The 12,871-nt window shown below is 41.0% G+C and overlaps 1 protein-coding gene across 7 annotated transcripts in view; it reads left to right on the top strand.

The window, feature by feature from the left end:
- Nucleotides 1–12,871, top strand: part of HLCS (holocarboxylase synthetase) — a 344,996-nt gene that overhangs the window by 308,056 nt on the left and 24,069 nt on the right. For all 7 annotated transcript variants that reach the window (XM_049874829.1, XM_049874828.1, XM_049874823.1 and 4 more), the window contains exon 7: nucleotides 11,025–11,092. In XM_049874829.1, coding sequence (XP_049730786.1) covers nucleotides 11,025–11,092 — 68 coding nt within the window. The remainder of the gene's footprint in view (nucleotides 1–11,024; nucleotides 11,093–12,871) is intronic.

Raw genomic sequence — 12,871 nt, 5'->3', positions numbered from 1 at the left:
TGTAAGGCCTCCTACTTTGTTCTTTTTCTTCAGTAATACTTTACTTATCTGGGGCCTTATCTGGGGCCTCTTTCCTTCCCATATAAAGTTGGTGATTAGTTTTTTCATCTCATTAAAGAATGCTGTTGATCAGGATTACATTAGGTAGGTCTCTTCGTTTCTTGCAATAATCGTGTTTTGTAGTTTTCTTTGTATATGTCTTTTATGTTCCTGGTTAGATTTGTTCCTAAGTATTTTATCTCTTTAGGGGCTATTTTAAATGGCATTGTTTTCCTGATTTCCTTTTCAGAATTCTGTTTGTTGGTGTATAGGAATCCAACTGATTTTCGTATGTTTATCTTATATCCTTCTACTCTGCTGAATCTATTAGTTCCAGTAGTTTTCTTGTAGAATCTTTAGAGTCCTATGTGTATAGGATCATATCATCTGCATATAGGGATAGTTTTACTTTTCCTTTCCAATTTAGGTGCCTTTATTTCTTTTTCTTGGCTTATTGCTCTAGCTAGCACTTCCAACCCATTGTTAAATGGAAGTGGTGATAAAGAGCACCCTTGTCTTGTTTGCGTTCTCAGAGGGGATGCTTTCAGCCTCTATCCATTGAGAATGATGTTGGCTGTTGGTTTGGTATGGATGACCTTTATTATGTTGAGGAATTTCCCTTCTACCCTATTTTATTAAGAATTTTTATTAGAAATGGGTATTGAATTTTATCAGATGCCTTTTCTGTGATGATTAAGTTGATCATGGGATTCTTTTCATTTGTTCTGTTTATGTGGTGAATTATGTTGATTGATATTCTGATACTGAACCATTCTCACATGAACCTTGTATGAATCCCCTTTGGTCATGGTGCATTTTTTTTTTTTTTTTGATATGGTGCTGAATTCTATTGGCTAGAATTTTGTTGAGAATTCTTGCATCTATATTCATGGGAGATAGTGGTCTGTAATTTTTTTTTTTTTTTTTCTGGAGTCTGCCTGGTTTATCAGGGTTATACTGGCTTCATAGAATGAATTAGAGAGTATTCCTTCCTTGTCTATGCTCTCAAAAATAGTTTGAGTAATACTGGTGTAACCACTTCTCTGAATGTTTGGTAGAATTCTCCAGTTAAGCTGTCCAGGCCAGGGCTTTTGGGGGGGGGGGAGGGGGAGGGATGGTTATTATTATTACTTCTTCAGTCTCTTGTTATGGGTCTGTTCAGATTTTCTATCTCAGTCTGTGTTAGTTTAAGTGGGTAGTGTGTTTCTAGAAACTTGCTCATTTCCTCTACTTTCTCAAATTTGTTGGAGTACAATTTTTTCATAGTATTCTGTTATGATCCTTTTTATTTCAGTTGCGTGGGTTATAATGTTCCTTGTCCAATTTCTTATTTGCCTCCTCTCCTGTTTTTCTTTTGTCAGTTTGGCCAGTGGTTTGTCAATTTTGTTGATCTTTTGCATGAACCAACTTTTGGTCTTGTTAATTCTTTCTTTTGTTTTTCTGTTCTCTATTTCATTTATTTCTGCTCTAATCTTTATTATTTCCTTTCTTCTGGTGACTGTGGGTTTCGTTTGCTGTTTTCTTTCTATTCATTCGAGTTATAGGGCTAACTTTTTTTTTTTTTTTTTGGCCCATTCTCTTTTGATGTGTGTGTTTATTGCTATAAATTGATCTCTAAGTACTGCCTTTGTTGTGTTCCAGAGGTTTTGGTATGATGTGTTTTAGGAATTTTTTTAATTCCCTCTTTGATTTATTTTATTCTAAAAACCAAACCAAAAGCCATTGCCATCAAGTCAATACTGACTCATAGCAACCCTATGGGACAGAGTAGAACTGCCCCATAGGGTTTCAAGGAGTGGCTGGTGGATTCAAACTGTCAACCTTTTGGTTAGAGCCAAGCTCTTAACCACTGCACCACAAGGGCTCTGTTTCTTCTATTACTCTGTTGTTTTTAAGCAAGGTGTTAGTTTCCATATTTTTTATTTTTTTCCCTTGATTTTCCTGTTACTGATTTCTGCTTTTGTGGCCTTGTGACCAGATGAGAATGCTTTGTATTATTTCAGTGTTTTGGATTTTATTGAGGGTTGCTTTGTGGCCTAAAATGTGGTTGATTTGGGAGAATGTTCCATGTGTGTTGAAAAAAAATGTATACTTGGTGTTGAATGGAGTGTTCTATATATGTCTATGAGGTCAAGTGTTGATTTTGGCCTTTAGATCATCTGTATCTTTGTTGAGTTTCTTTCTAGATGTTCTGTCCTTTACCAAAAGTGGTGTGTTGAAGTCTCCTAATATTGTTGTGGAACTGTCTATGTCTCTTTTCAGTGCTGTTAAAGTTTACTTGTGTATTTTGGACCCCTGTCATTGGGTACATAGGTATTTATTAAGGTTATGTCTTCTTGGAGGGTTGTCCCTTTAATCATTATATTGGAGCCCTAGTGGTGCAGTGGTTAAGAGCTCAGCTGCTAACCAAAAGATCGGCAGTTCAAACCCACCAGCCACTCCTTGGAAATCCTACAGGGCAGTTCTACTCTGCCTTATAGGGTCACTATGAGTTGGAATCAACTTGATGGCAGAGGGTTTTGATTATTTGGGTGCATAGATATTTATTAAGGCTATGTCTTGGAGGATTGTCCCTTTAATCATTATATAATGTCCTCCCTTGTCTTTTATGGTGGATTTTGCCTTAAAGTCTATTTTATCTGAGATTAGTATTGCCATTCCTGCCCTTTTTTGGTTACCACTTGATATATTTTCTTCCATGCTTTGATTTTTAATATACTTATGTCTTTGTGTCTAAGATGTGTCTCTTGTAGACAGCATATTGATCAGTTGTGTTTTTTAATCCATTCTGCCACACTCTGTCTCTTTACAGATGCAGTTAAGCAATTTACATTCAGTGTAATTATCAACAGGTATTAGTTTATTGCTACCATATTGTTGTGCTTTTTCTTGTGGTGGTGACGTTTTCTTTGTTCCTTACTTTTTTGTGCTGAGTTTCTTTTGCATGGATTTTCTTTTCTTTCATTATAGATTTTGTGTTTACTGAGTCTTTAGGTTTCTCTGCTTTTTTATTCTGATGAGTAGGTTTGTTAACTTTCTTTGTGGTTACCTTGAAATTAAACCTTATTTTCCTAAGTTTGAACCAGTCTTTTATTACTTGATATCACTTTGACTTCCTCTCCATTTGAAAGTTCTATACCTACACCATTTATTCCCCTTTTTATTTTTTGGACATTGTCGTCATTTGCAGATTGACGTCTCTGGTTCCCTGTTGTAAATCTTTTTGCTTTGTTTTATTATTGAGAGTTCCTTACCTAGGTTGGTATCTGTCTGATGCTGTCCTATGTCCTAGACACCGCTTGTCATCTGATGTTGTTGGTTCTCTAACTGGAAGGAATCCCTTTAATATTTCTTGTAAGTTTTATTTGGTTTTTATGAATTCCCTTAATTTCTGTTTATATGGAAATGTCTTAATTTTGCCATCGTATTTGAAAGAGTTTTACAAGATATGTTATTCTTGGTTGGCAGTTTTTTTTTTTAAGTTTTTTGTGTGTCATCCATTGCCTTACTGCTTGCATAGTTTCTGCTGAGCAATCTGCATCTAGTCTTATTGTTTCTCCTTTGTAAGTGACTTTTCATTTTTCTTGATCTGCTCTCAGGATTCTTTGTCTTTGGTTTTGGCAAGTGTGATTATGATATGTCTTGGTGACCTTCTTTTGGGGTCTATCTTATATGGGGTTCATTGAGCTTCTTGGATGGGTAGCTTTTCGTCTTTCATGATATTTGGAAAATTTTCTGCTAGCACATCTTCAACCATCTTTTTTGTGTTTTCCATCTTCTCCCCCTGCCCTGGAACTCTGGTCATGCCCAAATTTTTGCTCTTGATTGTGTACCACATAATTCTTAGGTTTTCTTCATTCTTTTCTCCGATTTTTCTTCAAAGTGGCATCCATGGGTTTGTCTTCAATCTCATTGATTCTGCCTTCTCTTGTTTCACATTTGCCCCTAAGACCTTCTATTGAGTTGTCCGTTTCTGAAATTTTGTTATCTTTTGAATTTCTAGTTGCTATTTTTATACAATTTCTAATTGTTTCTTTATTTTGAGGTTTTATTATGTTATTCTCCTGAAATTTTCTATTGCTTTGTGTTTTCCTTGGTTTTGGCTATGTTTTTCTTGGTTTTGTCCCTGTTTTCCATGATTTTGTTTGTGTATTCCTTGATCTCTTTCCTAATCTCTTGGAGAGTCCTAAATAGTATTTTTAATTCCGTAACAGGTAGTTCCACTACCTTTTCTTCTACCAGAAGGTCATCTGATTCTTTATTTTGGTCACTTGCTGGAGCCATATTTTCTGCTTTTTTATATGTTTTGATTTTGTCTGTTGTCTCTGAGACATCAAGATATTATTTTCTGTGTTTATTGATTATATATTCATTTGTTTCATCCTGCTTTTTTGTTTTATTTTGATATGTCAGGGCGGGTGTGCTTAGCTGCTTGTTCCTTTGTGGGCATGATAGCTCTCAGCACTTTGTGCAGATGAGCAAGGTAGCAACAGGCAGGGCAAGCCCACTTTGGTGTACTCTGTGGTGGCTGAGGGCAGACTGAGCATATGCTATCTGTCTCCCGATCTTGGTCCAGTGGTGTGAGAATGTTCACAGCATCTCACCAGTAAGGCAGGAGTGTCAGACAGGGAGTAGTATGGGCTCACTTTTCACCATTTAGCAGCTGGTCAAATGGTGGGAGAAGAGGTGCAATGAGGGCCCAGTGCTGCAGCTGGCCTGAGTGACGGGTATGTTCTAGCTGCAGCAACACAGTGGGAGCTGATGGAAAGGAGGAGGAGTGTGGCATATGAGGCTAGGTGGGTGGGAAAAAGAAAACAGTGAGAAAGAAAAAAAATGTAGCCAGCAGGTGTAGGACAAGCCTGAGCATGGGCAGGAAGGGGAGAGAGATGGCATGCAGGGCTAGGTGGAGAAGCAGAAAGAAAGAAAAAATAAATGGTGGCACAGTGGGTGCCAGTTGGTTGGGACCAGGCAGGCCTAGGGTAGCGGCAGACTGGTGTACCAGTAGCACTCAATCATGGCGGCACGTCAGGGGCCAGTGGGAAGGAAGGTGTGGCTAATGGGCCTAGGTGGGAGGGAGAAAGAAAAGTAAGAAAGGAAAAAGGAGAAAAACAATGGCTGCTCAGCAGGGTCCTACTAGTGGGAGAGAGGTGAACCCAGGGTCTAGTGGAAAGCGTGGGGAGGTGCCTTACAGGGCTAAGTTGGAGGGGGAAAGAAAATAAAAAGAAAAAAAAGATGTCAGCACAGTAGGAGCCAGTGGGTGGGGGTGGGGCAGACCCAGGCTGGTGGCATGCCAGTGGCTCTCTAGCTGTGGTGTTCCAGCGGGGGCCAGTGGGAAGTGAGGGATGGTGGCTGTCATGGATTGAATTATGTCCCCCCAAAAAATGTGTATATCAACTTAGTTAGGCCATGATTCCCAGCATTCTGTGTTGCCCTCCATTTTGTGATTGTAATTTTATGTTGAGAGGATTAGGGTGGATTGTAACGCCACCCTCCCTCAAGTCACCTCCCTGATCCAAGGTAAAGGGAGTTTCCCTGGGGTGTGGCCTGCACCACCTTTTCTCTCTCAAAAGATGAAAGAGAAGTAAGCAAAGAGTTGGGGACCTCATATCACCAAGAAAGCAGAACCAAGAGCAGAGCGTGTCCTTTGGGCCCAGGATCCCTGCACCTGAGAAGCTCCTTGGCCATGGGAAGATTGAGGACAAGGACCTTCCTCTAGAGCCAACAGAAAGAGAAAGCCTCCTCCTGGAACCAACACCCTGAATTTGGACTTGTAACCTACTAAACTGTGAGAAAATTAATTTCTCTTTGTTAACACCATCCACTGTGGTATTTCTGTTATGGCAGCACTAGATGACCAAGACAGTGGCATATGGGGCTAGGTGTGAGGGAGAAAGAGAAAAGAAAATGAGAAAAGTGGTAGCACAGTAGGGGCTGACAAGTGGGAGCCAGGCAGACCCAGGAGCCAGTGGAACTGGAGCGGTGATGTACTGGGCTAGGTGGGAGGAAGGAAGAAAAGGCAGGAAAAAAGAAAATAACAAGAAAAAATTTGGCAGCATGTTGGGTACGTGGGTGGGGGCATGGTGGATCAAGGGCCGCGGTGGGCCAGTGGCTCTCTCGCTGAGGCAGTGCAGCGTGGCCTGCCAGGAAGGGGTGGAGCTAGCAAATGGCACTAGATGGGAAGGAAAAAGAAACGGAAGAAGAGGGGGATGGCACAGCAGGAGCCAGCAGGTGGGGGCAGGGCAGACCTGGCATGGCAGCAGGCCGGTGGTTCTCTAGCTGCATGGTACTGCATGGCCCATCAGGAAAGGGTGGAAGTGGTATACAGAGCAGAAGGGTGAGGGGTGGGAAAGCATGTTTCTCTAGTTACCAGGTGCTCTGATTCCTGCTGGGAAGTCTATGAAATTGCCTTTCCATACTCCCTGACTGGAGTTGTTGCTGGCTACGTTCTAAGATGGCAGTGCTGTGCTGTGTTAGTTGACAGGAGACCTCCATTCCATATCTCTTCTTGTTCCCTGTTTTCTGTCAGTTTCTTCTTCCATTCAGTGTTTGATCTAGTTCTTTATCCCTTCATTTGATGCTTAGGGTTCCAGGATTGACGTTTCTATCAGTTTTACTTAGTTTTTCAGGTCTCCTCAGCAGAGGGTCCACATGGTGTGTCTGTCTGTGGTGTCATGTTGGCTCTGCATTCTACAGATATATTTTAGTACATACATACATTAAAAAATATGCAAATCATTCTTGGATCAAGTAGACACATGAGACTATGTTGGCATCTCCTCTCTGAAGGGGAGATGAGAAGGTAGAGAGGGTCAGAAGCTGACCTAATGTGCATGAAAAAAGAGAGTGGTGGGAAGGAGTGTGCTGTCTCATTAGGGGGAGAGCAATTAGGAGTATATAGCAAGGTGTTTATAAATTTTTATATGAAAGTCTGACTTGATTTATAAACTTTCACTTAAAGCACAATAAAATTTTTTTTAAAAAAATGCAAATCATAAAAAAAAGGATGGTCTTAAGTGTGGTTTGTCGTAACTCAAGTGTGTCATGAGTTGGTGAATTCCTGTATAATAATCAAGAGTGCTGTTATTGATTGCCTTACTTATGTTTTAAAACAGATCTTTTGATCCTATTTTTAGAAATATTTGTGAATTAAAACAAACCTGCTGCTGTCGATTCCAACTCATAGCGACCTTATATCTGAATGTAAAAAGTTTTTTCCCAAAAAAATTCAAAATAATTTTAAAATTAAAAAGTAACCAATCCTGTTACTCCCAAAAAAAAGTTAAAAAAAAAAAATCCTAATATAGCCTTTATCATTTTGTCAAATTGCTCTCTACTGTTTATCTAAGAATTCTACATGGATGGAATATAAATATATGTAATTTTTGTATTCTGCTTTTTCTTTCACGTTTTTTCCAAGTATTTCTCTCATGTTGCTACATACTCTCCATAACTGTAGTTTTTTTTTTCCATAACTATAGTTTTTAATGACTATAAATTATTTCATTGGCTTCATATATCATAATTTACTTAACCATTTCCCTACTGATCACTTAGGTTAATTCCAAATTTTTATTTTTACAACACTGGTGAATGTGGGCTATTTTCTTTGGTTCAAGTCCCCCAGAATGGATTGACTAGGGCTGGATTTAAATTTATATTCATTCAGACTTTTCACTAGTTCATACTGGCCTGTTTTCTAAATTAGCCTTAATTAATGACGCTTTATTTCTGCTGTTGTAAAAATATAGGTAACATGACATTTGCCAGTTCAGCATTTTCACATGTACAATTCAGTAAAACCAATTACTATCAGTCATGCTGTGCGACCATCACAAATATCCATTGCCATAAACAAAAAACAATGAGGCTTTATGTTAACGGCCGTGTAAAGTAGAGGATGTTCTCTTTGACGGAACATCTAGTTGGGGCAATGATGTGCCTAATAACCAAAGTAGTCAGGGCGTTGTCTCATTTGCACAGTGGCCCTTTTGGGGCTCTGGCTCTTTCAGAGTCAGAAGAGAATACAAAAACAGAGGGCTGTTCTTGAACGTCCCTTGGTGCTACGGTGAATGTATTCAGCTGTCACCCACAGAAACCTTTTCTTCCACAACTTTTGCCAGCAAGGAAAGAAAATATACAGCCAGGGAGGCAGTCATGCTGTAACCCCTCTTTTTTTTTTCCTTTTTGAGGACATCATCCACGAAGGATGGAAATGCGCTTATGGTTTCTCCTTTCTGCTAAAGCAAACTCAAGGAGCTTCATTTTCAGAAATGCAAAATTTTACAAAGTCCATAAATGCCTCCTTGTTGACCGGGAGCTGTGTGGTTTGGCCCCCAGAGTTATCTCAGATAGCACAAATAAATCTGCCGGCCTCCAGTTGTCTCCAGGCAAGCATTACCTCCTTCCCCATGCTGTCTCCCTCCTTGCAGAATTTCCTCTTGGCCTTCAACAGCACAGACTCCAGCCTTTTCATTAATATACCCTGTTAACTGTTGCCAAACCCCTAGCAGTTTAGTGCATATGTTCCTTCATCCTTTCTCTTTGTTCTACAAGCCTGAGTTTGGTTTCTGAACCAACCTTTTTCTTGCTCTCCTCCCACCCCAATCCTACCATCACCATCACTAGCTATAGCATACCACTGTCTACCATCTACAAGTTTATTTAAGGAACATCCTAGAGTGCCTGGAATAGAAAGAGCCCCAACAATCTGCTCACAATGTGCCAAATCCTTTCCCCAGTCCCACTTAAAAGTTTGTTTGCCGTCCCCCTGAGACCCTACAACCTTTGAAGTCCAGGCGAAGGGTTGTTGGGACCTTCTGGAAGGCAAAGGTTCCTGGAAGACAATGTTAACTCCCAGCCTAAACAAAGTGTCCTTCTTAGGATTTTCTACCAGCCCCAACACAAGAAAAGGACGCTTTATTCTTCAAGCCCAACAGTGTATAGGCACTCTCGATCTCAATGAGTTATTCATGGCGTCCAAGAGAAATACTTCTGGAGCTGTATTTCATGTGAGATGGAAGTGGGGCTGGCACACCAGCCGAGGGGCGGACCGCTCATGCAGAATGCCCTGTGCTTGTTCCAGCAGCAGTGTGGGAAAGCAGCTGTTGGGCCGCTAAGCCTCCTGCTCCATGGGGCTGGGGTCTTCTTAGCAAGTCATGGTGTCCTATGGGCTCTTCTGAACGTGGCGGGTAATGGCGGCCGTCAGAGCTCTTTGACAGTGGGTGCTCTATCTGGGGACTTGAGCAGGGGAGACATGATGTGTTGTTTTTCTCTGCTTTTAAGTCTTTTTCTTCTCGTGAGTCCTAGCCATTTGTAGGGTTCCACCAGCTCCTTGAGGCTGGGGGAGAGGACGAATAGCCACTTGGCTTGATTGCTTGATCTTTCTTTTTCTGTTATTGGAAACTTTATGTTCATACAAAATGCCATCCCTGCCTCATCCCTCCCGTCACCACCACCCCGGCAAAAAAATAAAGTGTTTCAAAGAGGCCCTCACAGCTGTTCTGATAAACAGGCATTTCTGGTATGATCAGCACACCAAGCCTGATTTTTTTACTTTAATAAACCCTTCCATGATCTACATCTGTTCCGTACCTGAGCAGAAACTACTGGAAACGAGGAGGAGAACTGTCCTAACGCAGCATTAAAATGTCGAGTGTAGCTTGGAAGGAATTCTCCAGTCAAGGGTGGTTTTTTCCTCCTCTTTCTTTCCTTTTTTGAAAAAAGTTAACGTTGACTCATTTGGTGGAGATATAGTGCGCTTTTCTGCCTATCCCCAGAAGGGAAGTTTGTATTCTTTTAAATGAAACCATTTTAAAAGCAGACCTCAAGCCTAAAATAATCCAGGGTTCTCTCGAGTTCTTAGAAGGTGTAGATTTATTTACTATAGTTAAAGCATAATTAGTTCTCAGGGGATAGTGTATCTTTTAAACTGCTTTATGGCCACCATATTGGTTTTCTAAATAATCAGAAACTTCTGTTATGATTATAGTCTTGGGTTCAGACAGAAATGCACTGTAAGTAGAAACAAATGTCAGGAATTGCCAGTTGTCACTTGAAGAAGGGACAGCATATGGGGAGAAACGGTATTCTGAGCATCTTAGTTACCTAGTGCTGCTATAACAGAAATACCACAAGTAAGTGGCTTTAACAAACAGAAATTTATTTTCTCACAGTTTAGGGAGACTAGAGGTCTAAATTCAGGGTGCCAGCTCTAGGGGAAGGCTTTCTCTCTCAGTTGGCTCTGGAGGAATGTCCTTGTCTCTTCAGCTTCTGCTTCTTGGTTCCTTGGCGATCTCCGTGTGTCTTGGCATCTGTCTTACCCCATCTCTGCTCTGCTGCTTTGTTAATCTCTTTTATATCTCAAAAGAGATTGACTCAAGATACACCGACACTAATCCTGCTTCATTAACATAACAAAGATAACCCATTCCCAAATGGGATTATGACCATGGGCATAAAAACCATTGCTGTCTCAAGTCAATTCAGACTCATAGTGAACTTATAGGACAGAGTAGAACTGCCGCATAGCATTTCCAAGGAGTGGCTGGTGAATATGAGCTGCTCACCTTTTTGGTTAACAACCCTAGCACTTAACCACTGTGCCACCATGGGCGTAGAGATTAGGATTTACAACACTTATTTTGGGGGGACACAATTCAATCTATAACACTGAGGAAACACAATCTAAAGAAGTCTTAAATAGACTAACGGTGGAGGCAGATACACGTATCCCTCCCCAACACAGTCTTTTTTGATATCAAATGGTGCTTTCTTGATCCTTTTCCAGTCATTCTCACTACAGGGACGAGGAAGAGGGGATAATTGCCTTTCTGGCTTTACATTTCTGCAGAGTTTTGAAACAGGGAGGGGTTGAACCTTCTTTACACATTTGCAAATGAGTGTAAATAGTGCCCCTGTCTGTGTGATGTTGGTTCTCATGTCCCTGAGCCCTGTTCTGGCTGACCAGTCTTTCCCACCCTTTGCAGGTTGATGTTTAAGACGCCACAGGAAATGGGTTTAATAGCCATCGCAGTCCGGCAAACACAAGGCCAAGGTCAGTCAACTTTTGTTATCGTTGCCATGGGTTTCTGTTTAAATCTGTGACTCTCGTAGTCAGAGAGAGAATCGATTGTGTGTGCTAATATGGAGGTGACCCCGCGTTAAAAATTGTTTCTGTTTTCTTACTCCTCCTAAAATTGAGAAAGAGGAAGGGAAAAGTCATCAAAAGATTTAGCCTTGGTAGAATTGGAATATTCTCTTCAAACATTAGTGTTTACTAATCACTTGACATTTGCTCATGATGGCTTTCACGTTGGGTTACCTGCATCTTGTCAATTCTTCTTTCTGACATTCCTAGGCTTTGCAGTTTCTGAATCATAAATGTTATTTAAAATAAATACTCATTGCTGTCTAGTCAATTCCAAATCATGGCAACCCCGTGCGTTATACCAAAACCAAACTCGTTGCTGTTGAGTCAATTCCAACTCATAGCCACCCTATAGGGCAGAGTAGAACTGCCCCATAGAGTTTCCAAGGAGCGCCTGGTGGATTCAAACTGCCAACCTTTTGGTCGCACTTTACCACTACACCACCAGGGTTTCCTCATATGTTATAGATACGCTTATTTTCCTGAAGGTTCTCTGTGAGGTGCCTTTTGGGTCTACACTGAGTGTCCCACGGTGAGGAAAAGTAGATGGCCAGGAAGACTCAAAAGAATCTTTCATTTCCCAGCCCCACCTCAGCTGGCACTAGAATTTGCACATGCGGGCACTCAAATGGGAGTCCCTTGTGGCACAAATTGTTAAGCACTTGGCTGCCAGCGGAAAGGTTGGCAGTTCAAGTTCACATAGAGGCTCCTCATAAGAATATCCTGATGATCTACTTCTGAAAAATCAACCATTGAAATCCCTATAGGGAACGGTTCTACTCTGACACATTCGGGGCCACCATGAATTAGAGTCGACTAAACGGCAGCTGCTATGGTTTTGGTTTTTGGCTGGGCACTCAATCAGGGCCTGTTCACCAAGTGACTGTAGAGAAGCAGAGGGCTGCTCAGAGTTGCCACTGCCTGCCGATCCTCAGAAGTGAGAGCCCGCATGCTCCCAGAATCCACCTGGGGTCTTGTGGAGGGTGGGTTCCCTGCTTAGTGGTCTGTGCAGGATGAGTGGAAGGCACTCAGCGGGACTCTCCAGGGCAATTGGCACCAGGCTGACCCAAACGGGGCTTCTCACTCTCAGAGGCTCTCATGACTTTTTCAGAAGTAAAGAAATAAGGAATCTACCATTTTCCAGTTCTTCCTCTTGAATATGTCTTCTGAACATAAAGAGAAGAAATAATGTCATTTTATCAAAAGCTGTGAGATGTAGTATGCTGGGTTAAAAAGAAGAATACATTGCAGATACAAGATCTTAGATTAATTAGTCACACTCTGATTTTGTTGTTTTTTTTCTGACTTTTTTGAGAAAAATAACTCGAGAGTTACTCTCAGGGATCACTTTTTTTTTTTTTTGATAACAGTTTTTCTGAGCTATAATTCACTTACCATACAATTCACCCATTAAATGTGCACAGTGCAACAGTTTCTAGTATATTCACAGAGCTGTGCAACCACCACCACCCAAGGAATCACTTCTAAATGTGACTCCCGGGTCAGTGTAGACTCAATCTAGTTTCTCCTGGGTCTTTTTTTTTTTTTTTGGCCTGCGTCACCATATGCTGAGAACTGAAACCTAGAGTGATGTTCAAACACTAAGATTTTGAATCCTCAAAACATAAATGATTTGCTCACTGAGGCAGAAAATCATACCGATTATCAGAACTTTTTCCGACAACA

Source organism: Elephas maximus, chromosome 2, assembly GCF_024166365.1.
Source record: "Elephas maximus indicus isolate mEleMax1 chromosome 2, mEleMax1 primary haplotype, whole genome shotgun sequence".
Taxonomy (NCBI): Eukaryota; Metazoa; Chordata; class Mammalia; order Proboscidea; family Elephantidae; genus Elephas; species Elephas maximus.
The sequence above is the reverse complement of the archived record's forward strand: the minus strand, read 5'-3'. Positions and strand labels throughout refer to the sequence as shown.